General features: G+C 40.5%; 2 protein-coding genes across 3 annotated transcripts in view; one reads left to right on the top strand and one right to left on the bottom strand.

Moving 5' to 3' along the window:
- The window catches only part of LOC124144182, a 27223-nt gene extending 16009 nt beyond the window's left edge, over positions 1-11214 (top strand). The window contains exons 10-15 of the mRNA XM_046513460.2: positions 210-346; positions 691-864; positions 1260-1452; positions 2157-2276; positions 3897-5066; positions 5799-11214. Coding sequence (XP_046369416.2) covers positions 210-346; positions 691-864; positions 1260-1452; positions 2157-2276; positions 3897-5066; positions 5799-5894 — 1890 coding nt within the window. The 3' untranslated portion in view covers positions 5895-11214. The remainder of the gene's footprint in view (positions 1-209; positions 347-690; positions 865-1259; positions 1453-2156; positions 2277-3896; positions 5067-5798) is intronic.
- LOC124144181 (GTP-binding protein 8-like) lies at positions 11178-18692 on the bottom strand. 2 transcript variants are annotated; one of them, XM_046513459.2, is made up of 7 exons: positions 18369-18692; positions 17037-17403; positions 15301-15399; positions 14161-14291; positions 13371-13470; positions 12677-12798; positions 11178-12555 (listed from the first exon to the last, which is right to left on the bottom strand). In XM_046513459.2, exons 2-7 carry the CDS (start codon positions 17394-17396, stop codon positions 12474-12476), a joined length of 894 nt encoding a protein of 297 aa, XP_046369415.2. In that variant the 5' UTR covers positions 17397-17403; positions 18369-18692; the 3' UTR covers positions 11178-12473. The 2 variants fall into 2 exon arrangements, with proteins under 2 accessions (XP_046369415.2, XP_046369414.2); XM_046513458.2 differs by having other exon boundaries at positions 18373-18692.

Here is an 18692-nt window from a genome sequence, read left to right as displayed (position 1 = left end):
ACACCATGACACCAGACAGAGCCTGACCACCTGATTCAGTTTAGTCCCTTCTTGTGACACATTCTACCCAATCACCATAGGGTGAGTGAGTATATCCAGAATGAGCATGCCCTGCCCATCGGTGACCATGAGACTTACAGTGTAGTGGTCAAATTTGTTGGTGGCAATAGAAGTCTTTACAACCATTAAGACTTGTCTTATTTTTGTAGGTATGCCTACTGCGTGACCTTCGCCATCCACGGGTTGTCATGCTGATCGGCGTCTGTACGTCACGACGTTTGCCGCTCATGGTGTTGGAGTACATGTCTAAAGGAAACCTCTTTGCCTTGCTGCATAATCCTAACAGGTACATGCTGCTCTGTCTCAATGACCCCCGGGTGACAGACTGATTCACATTTCATCAAAATTGTAAAGTTTGATATTAACCTTGCCATGTGCTCTATTGTGTCCTATTGTTTAAATTGCTTAATCTTGCCAAATTCTAGACATCTTAAAATTCCTGGCAGATGTTGTGAAATTGTCATGTCCCTCGAAATTCTACATTGTGACCTTCACATGTCCTGCCAAATTCAATAGTGAAATTGAAATTTTGATGTCCTGCCAAATTTTGTGACCTTGACATTGTCATGTCCTGCCAATTTTATAATTTATCCATGTATTGTGACCATAACCTCAATGTTCCATCCCCAGAGAGTCTCTGGACCATGCTGAATACTACCAGATAGCCCGAGACATCGCTGCTGGGATGGTGTATCTTCACAACCATCGACCGTCAGTCCTCCATCTTGATCTCAAGTCCATGAACGTTCTCATTGGGACAGGAGATCGAGCCAAGATTGCTGACTTTGGCTTCTCGAAGCTCAAGTATGTAGTTTTCATACTATTCCTCTGTTTAGACATATGATATGATCCTTCTGCATAGTCACTCCTATTTGTAAAAATTAAGCCTAAAACTTAATGTGTCATTTCGCAACCAAAACAAAATGTAAACTGAATTTTTCTCCTTTCAACAATGACTTAACATTTTTATACCCTGACGAACTGCTCCAAAGTCTGCTTAATCCTCCCTCATGGGAATTCCAGAGCAGAATGTGACCCCCGTCTCATGCTTGCCTCATGTGAACAGGTCAGCTGAGACTGGAAATGTCTACCAGTAGGTGGGACAGCATGAAGGAGTGTTTGACTTGAGGTGCCGAGGTGGGGCAATACCTACAGCCAACTACTCACTCACTCACTGTTATGTGTGTTTCTGTATGCAGACATGAAGCTGATCAGAATGCTGCCAAGGCCAGCAAGGTCAAGGAGCAGATTCAAGGGTCTCCAGCATGGATGGCACCAGAACTGCTCCAGGCAGGGGAGGTAACTCTCAAAGCAGACGTGTACAGTTTTGGCCTCATCCTGTGGGAGATGCTGACCAGGAAGATCCCGTATGAGGGGAGCTCCATGTTCCAGGTGCTTGACTCATGCCATTCTTCGGAAAATAAGGCCACTATAAATCAATTATTATATTTCCATCTAATTGTTTTAAAAATTTGATACTGGGCGGTTGGGTAAAAAGCGTTCGCTTGTCACACTGAAGACCCAGGTTCAATTTCCGACATGTGTACAATGTGTGAAGCCCATTTCTGGTGTCCCCCGCCATGATATTGCTGGAATATTGCTAAAAGTGGCGTAAAACCATACTCACTCACTCACTAAAAATTTGATACATTTTGTTGTTGTGTATCTTATATTATCTAAACAAACTGTTCAAGGCATCTGTGGGCATTACCTGTTGATAGATGTGATTCACATGAAACTTGAATGTTTGGAGGACGACACATAAGTATTTCATCAAGTAAAGAAAGAAGGGCACGCACTCGTCTGTGTGTACTTCAGGTAGAATAAACTTATGTGAGGTGGACTGGTTGGTAAACAGGCGGAGATGTTAATCTGAAGCCTAATGAAAGGGTGAGTGGGGTGGTCCAGTAGTTTAGGAGTTGACTTTTCACAGCAAACACCCGGTTTGATTCCCTGCACAGGTACAATTTGTGTAGCTTTTTTTGGTGTTTCCTGTTGTGATCAGGTGCTGCAATTCTGTATAAAACAGCATAAGACCATACTCACCCAATGATAGGAAGCTGGGTGATATTTTACTGTGGATGATTTGTCTGTAGATCCTCGAGAAAGTGAGATTGAACAAGCGTCCTGAGATTCCAAGTGAGTGTCCTGCAGAGCTGGCAGGGTTTATATCCAGGTGTTGGGACAACAACCCAGCCCGGCGACCGGTCTTCAAGGTGGGTGCCTCTCGGTGTATCATTACGGTTTGGGGGGAGTGAGTTAACATTTAACGTTGCATCGGCATTAATATAGCAACGAGAAGAAGTTGATATATTCATAAGTGAGTCTTGAATACAAAGTAAAATTTGAAAACAAATTTGTCAAACATTATATATACATTATTATTTATACAGTTTAAAACACAGGCTACAGGCCACCAGTAACCAAGGCTAGGCCACCTCGCTGGGGGTCATGAGGACTTACAGTGCCTCAGCTTCCTGCACGATACCCCAGCAGGATTCATGTCTGGCTGGTGGTTGTGCTCAATACTACAATATTAAAAAATGCTCAACAATGCCTTGGCTTAAAACACTGTTTGAACCTCCTGGGCAGAGCTTTCTATAATCTTTATTTGTAAAAGCATCACACCAAATTTAAAAGCAAGCAATAAGTTAAAATTAATTATACAGGCCAGTTTCTTTCAAGTAGCTTAGAATGAGATGCCCGCTTACACGGGAAAAGAGATCTTTCATATTTACTGTTTGATAATGTGAATCCCTTGCAAATGCAAAGTCCTCACAGTCAAACAAAATATGCTGGACGGTGAACCTTTCATCACAACGGATACACTTAGGAGGTTCCATTACGGTTTGTGATGCCATAGAAATCATCCCAAGAAAAGGCAGTTTAGATCTATTATCATGATTATTTCCTGGTTGAAATTAATAAGGGAACAATGAAAAATATAAGGAAATAAGCATAACTGTCAGTACTTTTGAAATAGCACACATACAATTTAAACACGTGGCATCCAATGTTGAGATGTGTTTGTGTGCATTGTTTCCAACGCCTGTTTGGTAGGCATGGCTGTGAACCAATGATATCATATCATTTTACTGCGTCTGAATGTACGTGTTCCCTTATTCATTTCCATCAGTATATGTTGAGATATAAATGTTAATTCCTGGTAATGCAACAATACTTTTTATTGTGGATTTGTCAATGGCAAGAAGTGCACTGACCATTAAATAAATGGGGATGAATTTATGTGTCATGTGAAAAGCCTTCCTGCACAGACTGGAGAAAAAATATTTTGTCAAATATATGTACTGTACATTAAGACTACTCATAATTTAAATTTACATAATGCTTATAATAAAATTTTAAAATTGTGTTAAATTGTTTTGCCTATGAACAAAAATTAGAATGAATTATCTGACGTCACAAAAATAATGAACCTCACTTGACTGCTAAAACTCAACAAAAACAAAGTAGAGCAGAGGCTTGGGGCATCTTTAGATCCAATGATGCTTGAGAGGAGGGGGTGTCGCATTCATAATGAGTTGCATTTTTGGCTAGGGTCCAGTGGTCACATTCTTTTGGAGACGCATTAATTTCATGATTTACAGTATGTCCCCAGCAACTTGGTTGATGGTCGGAAGGTGTCGACTATATTGTTCAGGCGGTCAAGCTTAGTGACTTGGTGACTTGTGTTTCATCATGCCTACATGGTGTGGATCATTGCTCATAACATCAATCACTGGTTTGTCCAGCCTCAATCATTTACCGGCCACCATTATTTGTTTCAATGCCTCTCTAAAACAGAGGTTAAAGATAACTCTTTCTTGTTGCTCCAGGAGGTGTTGTCCACACTGGAGAGCCTTTCCTTCCCCCCTGACTGGAGAGCTCTGTTCCAGCAAGCTGGGGTTCCCCAGGAAGCTCTGGAAGATGTCCATTCAACACGCAACATCATCTCACTCGTCACATCAACTCTGGAGTCATCCAAGCTGGCCAGCCTCCTGGATGCTACAGGTCAAGGTCAAGGTCAAGGTCAAGATCAAGAGATGTGCGAATTGAGTGATGTCTCAGAATCTGGATCATCTGAGATTGATGGAGATATTGATGAAGATATTGACGAGTCATCTGATATGAGTGATGACAGTTTGGAGAGTGAGGAGAAAGACAACTCTGATGATTCTCCTGTGCGTTCAAGAACAACATCTGCTCGTTCCCTCCGGGAACACAAACAGGATATTTTGTTGTTAGGTCAAGAAGTGGCTTCTGTCTCAAGTTCTAGTTTGACAAGGAAAATTGAGAAACTCAGTCTAGAAAGTGTTGAAGATGAACAAAATGTGAATGATACTGATCATGATGACAAAATACCAGCTTCATCTGAGACAAAAAATAGCCAGTCTCAGTTAAAAGCAGCTTTACTGCAAGAAACATCTAAAACATCAGCATCAGATTCCCCAAGGCAGAGGAGAAGAGACAAGGACAAAGGCAGTGCTAGGAGAGGAAGACAATCATCATCGCCAGAAAGTGCTGTGTCCAAATTTTCTGAACTACCCACCCCCAGGAGGAGTAGAGAGGCATGGAGTTCCGAGAACATTCCAGCATGTCCAACCTCTCCAGACTTCCCCCACAACCACATCCCCCCTCCCCCTGCCCCCCCTCCTCCACCACCACCACCCCTCCCACCACCATCAAATCCAGTCAAAGTCAAATCCGGAAAGGTAGAGCCTCAGCGTAAGAAACATCAAAATGTTGTCCTTACTCCTCAAATACTGGAAGCGCGGACTCAGAAACTGAAACCTTTAAAGAGAGACCGGGATCCAAAGAAGGGGGCAACTAGGCCCAGAATCACCCCGAAGCCAGTGAGGAGTGCTTTGTTTGCCGTGGGTGCCTCAGATCTACAGAAACAACGAGGCAAACTGAAACCAACACAACAGCCCCACCCTAACCAGCTGGAGGACCTGGCCCAAGTGAATGGCAAAACCCTGTCCTCGATAGCTGAGATACTCAGAGGTGTAAGTAAACTTGATGTCTTATTACCTGAATCTTCCTGAGGCAAGGGAGTTAACTGTTTCCACCCTTGACAAACTAGGTTGCAATTATGGAGTTACATTTTGGATGGACTTACGAGCCATGCATAGTCCAATCAAAAGTGCGTAACAAACTAGACATCGGGTTTGTAAACAACATGGATTTCAACATGCATAATTTGGTCGACTGCAGGATTCGCAAAGCATGTGTTCCGCCAACCGGGCGACGACAGATATTTTGCAAATTCTTTCATGTGTTTAATCAAGGTGCTCACGTGATTTGATGCATTTTGCAGGGTAAGACCTGTTTTGTTACAATATAGATCTTGATTATCGATCAGATCGTCTTGACTGCGATGCCAATTCGTTTGAAGCATATACAAGTGATATGAGAGATGGAATCCGATTGGTCATTAGGAACAGTAGAAGGGACATAACTCATAATAGCCACTGGTGGCACTACAGTCGAGCCTGGAAATTCCAGCCTAGTTTGGCAAGGGTAGAAACTTGACTTTTATAGTCAGTTAACTCCCTCGCCTCATATGCCTGAATATGGCCTCATCCATCCTTGATAATTCAGGGTATTGTGTCTCCAATTTATGTTGATAAATACCCTGGATCCATCATGGTATATGGGCCAGAACTTACAATAACATTTATACAAAATGAATTGCAAATTGTATATTTATTAAGTCAGTTATTCTGTTATGATTTCAGGCCATGTCAGAACGAAGGTTTGCAATGGGTGAGGATCTCTCAGCAAGTTGTGACCATGCCCATTCTGACTTGAGTTGGTCCACGCAAGATGACTGAAGTAACCATGGTAACATGCGACACTGCCGCTAATCCTTGGACTATTGTTGCATTTCATAATGTGCCATTACTTGATGTCCTGGACAACATAATGCCCCATACAGATCAGTGCACATCATGATGGGCCACGTCCTGCCTCATCACCATGACAACCGTATCAGCAGCTGCTAGAACGTAACCATTTACTGCTAATGCTTGGACTATTGTTGCATTTCATAATGTGCCATTACTTGATGTCCTGGACAACATAATGCCCCATACAGATCAGTGCACATCATGATGGGCCACGTCCTGCCTCATCACCATGACAACCGTATCAGCAGCTGCTAGAACGTAACCATTTACTGCTAATGCTTGGACTATTGTTGCATTTCATAATGTGCCATTACTTCAACTGGATGCCCTGGACAACATAATGCCCCATACAGATCAGTGCACATCGTGATGGGCCACGTCCTGCCTCATCGCCATGACAACAGTATCAGCAGCTGCTAGAACGTAACCATTTACTGCTATGCTTATACTGTCCCACATCCACTGGTTGCCAATACATTGCTACGATTCACGTCTTCATAACTCTTCCCCAAAGTCCAGTGCTGATACTGCAACGGCCTCACAAGCTCGGGGTTCAAATTAAGGAATATCGTAGACATATTGGTACTTCAAAATCGTTTGTAGCTGAGTAACAGTGGATGCTAGATAATAAAATCAGAGCATTACATGGCTACCATTCCCATTCTCCATGGGTACAATGTGAAGACAATTCTTGCACACTCTGGCATGATAAATGTAACTGTGGAAGTGGGATGGTCATTGTCATGCATAACATCCAAGACAATATGTGGTTCCTCTTCTTATTCTTATTTTGTTTGAGATATGGTGATAATATTGCAAGAGCAAGGTGTATTCCTCTAGGCCATGTGCCAGCAAATACCAGCATGAGAACACAGGAAAACAGGTGCTTGTTCACTGGTACAGGAAAGAGACAACTCAACGTGCAAACCAACAGTTATTGAACTCATTCCCAGGAGATGTACAAATGTTAGACAGTTCCATCCAGTCCTTGTCATCATTTGGATTTGAATGGGAGTGTCAATACTATGCCAACATGTACCTTAGCAATCTGTTCCTGGAGGATAGAGTGAAAACAAGTGATCATGGTGTTTTGACTGGATTGCCCAGTACTAGATAGATACTGGTGTGTGTCAAGAACCTCTTTTCAGAATGTTAAAGGTTGGGCCACATACGAGACATCCAATAGTTGTATGTTTTAATCTACGCAGAACGAGGTACGGTGCTCCCAGTTGACAATAACAGGATTGGTTCTGCTGATACACATCTGGATAAGTGTTGATAAACATGTTTACCAGCTGGTGCATAAACAGGTTTCATCCCGACTTCACTCTGGATTTTCTGCTAGCAGGAACAGTTATGGCAGAGCTTCAGGTTGTGAAAATGGACAAATGTTTCTCCAGCTGGTGCATAAACAGGTTTCATCCTGACTTCACTCTGGATGTTCTGGTTGCAGGAACAGTTATGGCAGAGCTTCAGGTTGTGAAAATGGACAAATGTTTCTCTTTATTATTATTTATTTGAAGCACTATAACCAGCCATGATGACTATAGTTTCTCCACAGTGACTTGCTAGAATCTCCGGCATGACTTGTGTTGTCAGAATCTGTAGCAGGTTAGATGGTTTTGATAGAACGCTTATCTTGCCTAACTTGCCTAACTTGCAGTACTATCCACAAGGTCTCATGATGTTGTCCCTGCAATGTCCTTCTTTTCTGAGACTCATAGTTCCAATATAAGTAAATGTATATCTTGTGAAAGTGTTGTTTATGTTCTATGGCTTAAAAAAGTAAAAGAATTGGTTTTCAGTCAATGGCTTTTGAAAATATAGCATGTAACCAAATAAATAGTTTCGTACAATCAACCTGGGAAAGGGCCTCCTGACATAAATGCATTCCTTGATGCATAAAATACTGGAATACAGTATTTGACTACCGTTTGACTTGAAATATTTAAGGATGTTTTGGGTTTTTTTTAAATGAAAATAAAAACGAAACGTGTGGCGAACTTTATGATGATGCGGGCGGTTCCTGAGAACCAATACTATTATATTTTTAGCCTTTGTGTAAGTGTTGTTAAAGGCTTGTACCATAATTACTTCATTGCTAATGCCAGGGAGCGTAGAAATGCTGAAAGAAGTACTGCTCTTATCGTGGACATGATAGCTACAGGACAAGTGACAGTATATTATACTACTCAAAAAATGTTAAGGATTGCCCGATTCTTCATATTTCTAAAGTTAATCTGTTATGCCATAACAGAACTTCCTTTCATATTACTATAGTTGATGTGAAATGATTCAAATGTTGAGGTTCACTTTTGAAGACTGTGACAAATGATTATTGTGGTGGTGTGTTCTACGTTAGTGCACAGGGCTTCCATTATGACTGTTGTGGATTCAATATTGTGAATAGTGAGAGTGAACTCAATCTTAAAATAGTTGAAGTCGCTAATATTTGACTTTTATCTAATTAGAAATTAAAAATGCTCTCATGAATCTTATAATCTCATGGATCATCTAATAATGCCCTATTTTTCTGTATTCTACAAAAGTCTTGAACATCAGGGCTCCAGATAAGTTTTTGAGCCAGTGAATATTTACGTTATCATTCACATTGGGAAGGTATTGACAGTTCTCAGTGAGTCCTACTCTCTTGGGTCGAGTCTATTTGGTTTGGTAAACCGATGAGTAGACATTTCGAAGTTTATTCTACGTCGATGCTGTTTCAGGTAGCGTCTAATCAGCAAGTCTGCTTGTGCTGTCTCAAGAGTCGGGACGGTCGGATAGCCTAGTGGTTAAAGCGTTCGCTCATCACGCCAAAGACCCGGGTTCGAATCCCGACATGGGTACAATGTGTGAAGCCCATTTCTGGTGTCCCCCGCCGTAATATTGCTGGAATATTGCTAAAAGCGGCGTAAAACCAAACTCACTCACTCACTCAAGAGTCACATGTTGCATAACCTCATAGCAGCGTTACATGTCCAAGTTACAAAAAGCAAGATGTTGCACATTTGTGCATAGATGCCTGCAATCAGTCAGGAAAAAGAAAATCTTTAAAGACACTATGTACACAACCTGAAAAAGCTACATCGGGTAATTATGAAGTGTTGTTACACTACTGGGTTATTGAATTTCTTAATGCGTACATAATTTATGCGTTTGTATGCCATAAGCTCAACATTATTTGGGTTATGGTGGTTTAGTCTGCGTAGTTACGCAAATCACAGCTTATCTGGAGTTTCAGAACATGTTGAACAGCAAGGTAGATATGAGTTTTAAGATGACAAAATGGAACCAAAAATCTTAAGGATCGTGAATATTTTGGGGGATATTTTTTGTAATGAAGACGGAGCACACAATTTGTAATAAATTGCCCCGAAAACATTAATGATCCCTAATGTTTTTTGTTTGGTATATCGCATGAGAGTTGAAATTGAAAAGGTTTTTCTTGTTAAAAGCACCAGTTAATTCTATGCATTTTATGTTTGTTGTGTAGTCTTCTGTTAAGACTGTTGTACGTGTATTTATAAGGTTGTTTTAACCAAACTCTAGTCTTATACTATTTATTTTTTATAGTGAAGCACTATAAAGAATCACTTGTTACTCTTCTAAATGTATAATTGTGCTTGTGTAGATTCTCAATCATCATTTCGTGGATCCTGTGTTTGGAGTTTCCCCATCATAAACATTCAAGCTTAAAGGTTTTTCTTTTAGTTCTTACTTATGTTTGATATAAAAAATTGCATTTCAATATTTTGAAATAGTTCATATGGCTTTTGTGATGCATCATAATCATAGTGTTGGAGGCAGATCAATCATTCTCAAAGTTCTTCTAATTATACGGAACATTTATACACTTAAAAACACAGCTAATTGGAAATTATGGCATGTCATTTCAAAATACTTCTTTAAGCCGTATGGGTCTCTATACAGTGGGGGCGTCGGGTAGCCTAGTTGTTAAAGCCTTTGCTTGTCACACGGAAGACTTGTGTCCAATTCCTACTTGGTGCAATGTGTGAAGCCCATTTCTAGTGCCCCCTGCCATGATATTGCTGGAATATTGCTTAAAGCAGCGTAAAACAATACTCACTCTCTCTATACAAAGTACAATAAAGGAGATACTAATTCTACTGTAGATCAGGTAAGTTAATAATGGAATTTTCTATGCCTAATAAATCTTCTTGCTAGATAATTTCAGCTTCACTGACAGCTTAGGATATGTTGTCGGTCCGTAATTTACATATTGAGACATAACATGACCTTGGGTCATAGCATTTAAGGGGGCAAAAGTAGACTTACCATATTTGCCGTAATAAGCATCCCAGGCGTTTAGAAAATTGACGAGGAGGAGTGCTTATTAAAACCATACACAATGATATAATTCTGTTTTGTGTTGTGATTTTGTGAACCATCTCAGTTCAAACATCTGAAACTAAAACCATTTTCAATTATAGTTCTAAGGAAATTATACACCCCTTCCACACAGCTGCTGTCTCTAAACAATGTGTAATGTACACAAGAAAATATTTACTGTCATGTAAATTTTTGCTGTTATACAGAGGCACTTATAAAGAATACTTACAGATTGGTCTAGAAGTTGGTCAGGGGCATTTAATACGGCAAATATGGTTTGTCTTATTGCTTATTGGTTTTCATATTGAGGTAGCTGTGTTGTCGTGCTGTAGTTCCTTTAAGATTATTAAATATTGCAGTTAATGTTTTATTCATCGCTAAACCATGCTACGTTTAGTTATTGGTGCATACCACTGATCGGACATGACATACCTGTGAATTTATTGCTGGACGATTGAAGCCCTGCTTCACTAGACAAGTTAAGAAATGTCAATTACAAAGAAATTAAATCTTATACTGCCCATTTCTGGTGATCTTGCTGGAATATTGTTAAAAGCGACAATAAACCATACTCACTCACTCACTCTTCGCTCAAAAAGGAAAAGACATAACAAATTTTCTTGAGTTTAACATCCTCTAGCAGGAGGCTTGCTATACCATGTGCATATATATTACCATATTCCGTCCTGTGTTTTATATTCACGATGTAAAATGGCATTTTACCATGTTTACTATATTGGGATCAATTTAGTTTTGTTATACAGATGTCAGTTATATACGAATGAACTCAAACTGCACAGAATCACTTGTTCGTCCAATATCCGTCAATATCTGTAAATCAATGCAAACAGCTAATTGTCATGTCTCAAGTTTTTAATAAACCAATAAACAATGATATACATTGTTGTTGTTTTTGTATATATTAGAATTTGATGATTATTTTTTTAATACCAAATAACGAAAAAAAGTATCCAATGCTACAGGCGACAGACTGTTACCATGGCAAATTATGTTCAGTATGATTCAAGAGGGATGGCTGAGAAAGGTGTGTGTGTGTGTGTGTGTGTGTGCGTGTGTGCGTCTTTCTGATGTTTAATGTCATACTCGGCAGTATTCAAGCTATATAATGGTGTCTGCAACTAATCGAGATGATATCTGTACATGAGCTGGCATGACGTTCTGTTTAGAGCACGTAAAATATCAAGCGTAGTTAAGCAATGTCGGTCGCAGAGAGTAGGTGGATGGGTGACTGTATTCGTGATCCCGAGTCCCGAGATGTTTTAGGACTTCGGTCTGCACCACACGTTACATGTGGTGTCTCCTCAGGCAAGTGACAGTTCCTCTGTTCTCCAAGCAGTGAATCGGTACACAGTAGGCTGAGATGGTCATGTGACTGTTAATCTTCTAGCACCTCACAGGCAGCTTGTGTTGTATACTCCCCAGGGAGCTGAGATCCATTGACGGGGTAATAATTTAGTGCTTTTAGCATACACGAGTATGGAGTTTTGTTACATAAGAAGCGTTATCATGTTTTTCATTATTATTATTATTATCCATTTATGTACCAAAGATTTGGCAACACTGTGTCCATCAGAAGCCCATAACATGGATGTACCTTGTATCTTTTGTGATGTCTGTCACAAAATGTCTTGTCTTCAAGCAAACACAGCAATGTGGACCTGTTGGCGAGCAAGCCCTCAACATGGATATTGACTTTTGATGTTATTTTGGGTGTCTGTAGTCACAGTGTCACTGTCGACACATGAGCACTGCAGAATACATCTGTAGGGGAGCAGGTATTCATCACAACCCCTAAACATGGATATTTACTTTTGATGTTATTTTGGGTGTCTGTAGTCACAGTGTCACTGTCAACACATCAGCACTGCAGAATACATCTGTAGGGAGAACCAGGTATCATCACCAGCCCTCAACATGGATATTTACTTTTGATGTTATTTTTGTTGTCTGTAGACACAGTGTCACTGTCGACACATCAGCACTGCAGTATACATCTGTAGGGAGAACCAGGTATCATCACCAGCCCTCAACATGGATATTTACTTTTGATGTTATTTTTGTTGTCTGTAGACACAGTGTCACTGTCGACACATCAGCACTGCGGTATACATCTGTAGGGAGAACCAGGTATCATCACAAGCCCTCAACATGGATACAACCAGTGATATATGCTATAAATGTCTGTAGTAAGGCAAGACCTTCTCCGCTCTTGGAACTGAAACAAGCATAAATAAACATGAAGGGAAAACCTGAAATACTGTAACTATCATGAAGCCTAGATGTGATGGGAACTATTGATCGATGTACACTGGAAACCTGCAAGAATTGCCAATTACCTGACGAGAAATGGCTGTGGGAAGCAGCAGTGACCGGTGCTGTTATTTCTGACCTCGAGGAAGGAGAGCAAGTTTGACACTAAAGTGTGGCGCCCAGCCTTGTCGATCTTTGTCATCACCACCTGGAATGTCACATCATCTAAGTCAGCCATGTCTGGTGATTTACAACAGTACAACATTTCTATTTATAAGAATAGTACAGTTATAGTACCTAGAGCCCCACACTACCCGTCATCTGATGTGACCCCACAGACACCCACCTGTCACCAGATGAGGCCACACCCACCTGTTATCAAATGGGCCCCCCCCCACCCGCATGTCATTAGATGTGATGCCACACCCACCTGTCATCAGATAAGGCCACACCCATCTGCCATCATATAAGGCCACACCCATCTGCCATCATATAAGGCCACACCCACCTGCCATCATATAAGGCCACACCCACCCATCATCAGATAAGGCCACACCCACCTGTCATCAGATAAGGCCACACCCACCCATCATCAGATAAGGCCACACCCACCTGTCATCAGATAAGACCACACCCACCTGTCATCAGATAAGACCACACCCACCTGTCATCAGATAAGACCACACCCACCTGTCATCAGATAAGGCCACACCACCACCTGTCATCAGATAAGGCAACACCCTCCTGTCATCAGATATGGCTCCAGCATATAGAACTCACCACATATGGAATCTTGAACTCCTCCATCATCTTCAGTCCAACTTCATCAGTTTTGGTCAAACCAACCTGACCGTCAATTAATATAAACGTTCGACACAATCTGAAAACATAAATATTTAACACACAAGTTAAATTTTCAAACTTCATACTTTTTCTCCAAATACTGTTTACCTTTCACAAGTTGACATGCCAACCCCCAGGTGTTAAACAGAGATGATAACTGAAGACTGATTGATTGTTTGGATGTTTTGTAGTTTAACGCCACACTCAGTAATATTGCAGCTATTAGACAGTAGTCTGTAAATAATCTCGTCTGGACCAGACAATCCAGTCTTTGACATCATGACATCAATCTACGCACTTGGGATACAATGACATGTATCAACCAAGTCAGTGAGTCTGACCACTTGATCCTGCTAGCCTCAGATAAGCTGCCTCTTCTGCGAACCGTGGATTGCTGAAGACATTCTAACCCAGATCTTCATAGGTTATTAACTGAAGAACAAGAGAGTGGGGGAGTGAAAATTATTGCACACTGCAGTCAGCAATGATCCACCTAAGTCACGGCATAAACAATCAAATTTGGACCAGGCAAACCAGTGACTGAAATCATGAGCAATGAACCACGCCGTTAGGTGCTGATGATACTTCATCAGCCAAGTCACAGCCACTGCCATCCAATCCCTATTGTAGTGGGATCATGAGATAGGTACAAAAGGTACTGGGGAGCTATTCTGACCCTGAAACCACACAGAGGAGTTGCAGAATAACAGCATATTGATGGCCCTACCTGCGTCGAGTCTGAAGATACTTCTCCACCGACTCCTGGAAGTGGTCAGGCATGTTGTAGCCATAACCAGGCATATCCACCAAGGAAAAGGATTTCCCGACTTGGAAGAAATTCAATGTCTTTGTGTGTCCCTGCAGGGAGTATACAAACAAGTGAATGTCAGCATGCATATAGGGCTAGTGTTGTCACAACACAGTTGTACTTTGTACACTTTGTATATTTCCGTAGATTGTTTTGTTTGATGTTTAAGGCTGCACTCAGCAATATTTCAGCTATATGACAGTGATCTGTAAATAATCGAGTCTGGACCAGGCAATCCTGTGACTATATCACGAGCATCGATCCACGCAATTGGGTTATGACATGTCATCAACCCAGTCACTGAGCCTGGCCACCCGATCTTACGACACGCATAGGTTGCTGGGGACTTCTACATGTAGCAAGGTCATGATAACATACATGATATGATACAGGAAAACCCAAAACATCAGTTAGAGATAGCCATCAAGCCATTTCAAAAGGCTGGAAGACCTAAAGTAACACATGACCTAAGTACATCACGGTGGAATCCCTTTCTGCACTCGTCATCTGTATAAGCTGTATAACATCTTGATAAAAGGAATCTTGCAAAAACAATTATTGAGTAAACATGGTATTGCCTAACCCAAATATCTGCCCGGTGGCTACCTTTAACATGTTTAAGTGTAAAGTAGCAATAACTAGCATAAGACCGTGTATACATGGTATACACATTCAAATTTTTTTATTTCACCCTTTATTTTAATACCAAGTTCCATGTCGCATGAATATTCATGAACCATTTTGCATTGATACCTGACTTCATGACAGATTGTGGCACCAAAAGCATCCGGTCCACCAACATAACCAAAGTGAAGGTGAATCACTTTAGGCCCAATCCCGGGGGCCCACTTGCACAAAGCGATCTTAGCGCTAAGATGATCGTAAATCCCATACTTTAACATAGGCTTACAATAGTTGTAGCGCTAAGATCGCTTTGTGCAATTTGGCCTTGGTCATGTTTGTTGGAACACACATCTTTAAACATGTTAAAGTCAAAGCTATAATGGTCACAGTGTGACGCTATTGTGGAATGTCTTTCAAATCAACAGGCAGACTCACCGGTTTCCGTGAGACCCTGACTTCAACATTCGGTACTTCTGAAAACATTGCTTGTATGAGAGAGCTCTTGCCGACGTTACTTCTTCCAAGAAATGCAACCTGTTCAAACATTATCAGCTTGTTAGTATCATCCATGACTAAGGAAGCAATCAAAATAACAATGAGTGTTGATTCCATGCAAAAGCTTAATTTTATTAAAAATATCATTTGAAAATTAAGTTAGTGTTACAAAGAGTTACCCCCTTTGAGTGATTCTTCATCACTCAAGTTATCTTTGTTCAGTGTTTCAGTTTGTTTATACTCTAACAGGTTATAGATAAACCTGATTCTCGCTATTTTGTACTTTCTGTCAGTGAAGTGCACTGTACAAAAATGGGCATTTCTTTACATTGAACGTTTTTACTAAACCTGATGCATATGTGTTGAAAAACTGCATGAGATTAAATATAGTCTAGTCCTGTTAATCCGACATGGTTGGTTGCATATGATTATGTCGAATAAAGCTGATCATGCTGATTGTCGGATTAACATGTGTCAGATTAACAAGACCTGATTGTACTGTTGTAGAATGAGATACCAGCACCCCATGCTTGTTAGAGGTGAGGTGAGGTGAAATTGGGTTTAACGTCGCGTCCAAGATTATTGCACTTATGTGCTTATATAGCGACATGCATGCGTGCATGCGTGTCTGCTTGTACTAGTCCGGACTGATGCCGATTTATAGTGCTAGCCCACTGAGATACCATGCCGCAGTTTAACATGAATACCCCACTCAGACACAGTATACTGACTCTGAGCCGACCAGTCCTTGTTTTAGCCCCTTAATGCCGAGCGCCAGACAGCCATGCTTGTTAGAAGAGCTGTCTAATGGGGATAAAGTGGAATCAATGTGTGACCTCACATCCTGTCTGATTGTGAGCTGATGCTGTCTGGGAAAGTTGCTCATTCATCTTTCCATCAACTTAATTTGCTGTGACCAGATTAAGTTACTTACAGACTGCTGAGAGACAGGTATACTAAAATATCTTACAGCAGCATATAACCATGTTCAGTCTTACACAGGGGAATCTTAAAGAAAATCTGGTGATTGAAACCATGAAACTAACAATTTCACACTATTTCACAGTAGAGAGCTTCATGAATGGCTGTCTTTTCACACTGTTGTTACACATGTCAAATACAAGTATCAGACCTAGCTACAGTAACTGTATCTCTGTGTTGCTCCATATAAATAATTTTTAATTTGACTTGTCATGCTTGTCGCTACACAGAGTTACGAAATGTTCCGTAATGTCCACAGCGTTTTCCTAAAAGATCCCTGATCCACATCTGCCTTGCACTTTTTATGCTTCAGTAAAGTGCAGCGTCGTGATCTAAAAACAAATGATCCGCTTCTCGATAAGTACATACAAAGTAGAATCATCGAAAAATATAAGTACAAATAGTTGAAGGCAAATGTTTTATGGAGTGAATTGCGATGCAGTTCTCATGGGATTATGATTCATATACATAATGGCAGGGTTGTTAGTATGAAATGTTCTGAATCGGAGATCTAACAGGAAGACACTATGGAACAGCCCCAAATCAAAATTGTTTATAGGGAGCAGCATACACACACAGTTACTGTAGCTAAAGTGGACAAAGCCGTAGTTCCGCACTGTGTCAGCCTCTCGTATGTCCATGTACGTTCACTCACAATAATAAATTAGTAACATAGTACAAGATAGTAAACATACCTCCGGCATCTGGAAATCCGCCAGTTTACTTGACCTCACTGCGGCAGTGTGAAACTTGATCTCATGTTTCTTCTGCAAGTCATTTCTAAACAAGCACCTGCCCTGCTCTATCTCTGTGTGTGGGGGGGCAAATACTTCATCTTTATCCGACAATATTGGTACTTGTAAATAAGGCTGCAGCCGTGATAAAGGATTCCTGAACATATCTTGTTTCTTAGCTCCTGGTTTGTCATGTTTTGTATCAGTCTGTAGGGGTCTTGAGGTGGAAGAGTTCAATGTCTGGTTCCTAATAGAGGTAATGTTTCCGGGCATTCGATTCCGGAGCTGGCGTAAATGGCAGAAACTCAATGGAGTCTTCATGTTGAATCTAACAAATGAAATAAATGTTAAGGACTTTTGTAAACCTTCTCAACATGAATAAATAGTGAGTATACAAGTAGAGAATACTAGTGTGTGGCTGAGTTAGTTTTACACAGCTTTTAGCAATATTCAAGCAATATCATCATGAAATTAGCGTCATACATTGTTTCCATGTGGGGAATCGCACCTGGATCTTTTGCAAACACTTTAACTTCTAGGCTACCCCACCACCCCAAATAAATACTATGAATACTAAATGAAGCCTTCAAACTCTTAAGAAACACAGATCTAACAATTGAGAGGTTAAGTGTATGTGTTTGTGGGTGTGCGCTCTTGTACTAGCTCAGACTGATGCTGGTTTTATAGTGCTAGCCCACTGAGCCGACCAGTCTTTGTTTTATTCTCGTAATGCTCTGTGTCAGGCAGAGTAACAATAGGTATACCATCTTTTATTATCTTTTGGTATGACAAGGCCAAGGATCAAATCCACTTTCTGCTCACCAGGCAGATGCTCCATCCAAAACACCATTGAAGCGGCCCTTACAATGGAGAAAACACATCTTTCTTCTTTGCACTGACAATATTCTCTATGAATTTGATGATGAGACATCCAACAAGCAATACAAATTCTGATCTACATTGACTTCATCAATTTTATCTGTCAATACTCATGATCATTCATCAACTATTCAGGGTTAGAAAGATCTACAAACTATAACAGCCATGTAACAAAAGAAAGAAAATACAATACAGATTTTACTGTTTCTCTGTCCTTCTGTACTCATGGTACTAACAGATTACTACATATTCAAAGTGTTCAAAAGTCTAAACAAATACTTCTTTATGCACTGAGTCGCAGTAAGTATATACAAAAAAACTGTGATGAATAGGCCTACCAGAGAAATAGTTTGGTATCTCAGTTTCAATAAATTGCTATTTATAAACAATGAGAAACATTAAGAGATGACGTACTTACAGTACTTGAATGTTGAAGCGTTGCTTATCACACTCGAAATGCTTCTCCAAGTCGTCCTCTATGTACACTAATTGTGATCTTGAAGTTGAACATTAAAAAAGTTGGATTTTATGACACCCTAAATCTTGGCATGTCATTTACGGTACATATAGTGAACTGTCAACTTTAGTGGATCCAAACTTTTGAGTATTTAATCATTTCACGTGGATTATATAAGCAGCTTTACCAAACAACGGCATGATCGTGACGTTGGTCAACATCGCATGGCAGAGCAACGAGTCTTATCTACTGAAAAACTGAGTGTCTCGCATGGTATTCAA

Source organism: Haliotis rufescens, unplaced genomic scaffold (assembly GCF_023055435.1).
Source record: "Haliotis rufescens isolate VD_foot unplaced genomic scaffold, xgHalRufe1.0.p SCAF_7, whole genome shotgun sequence".
NCBI lineage: Eukaryota > Metazoa > Mollusca > Gastropoda > Lepetellida > Haliotidae > Haliotis > Haliotis rufescens.
The sequence above is the reverse complement of the archived record's forward strand: the minus strand, read 5'-3'. Positions and strand labels throughout refer to the sequence as shown.

Bases quoted from the DNA above. Each gene is read 5' to 3' on its own strand.
- LOC124144181 (XM_046513459.2), bottom strand. From the start codon at position 17,396: ATGAAGACTCCATTGAGTTTCTGCCATTTACGCCAGCTCCGGAATCGA. The intron at 14,292-15,300 runs GTGAGTCTGCCT...TACTCCCTGCAG, and splicing joins TCAGGGTCTCACGGAAACCG to GGACACACAAAGACATTGAA. The intron at 13,471-14,160 runs GTAGGGCCATCA...TTATGTTTTCAG, and splicing joins TATCTTCAGACTCGACGCAG to ATTGTGTCGAACGTTTATAT.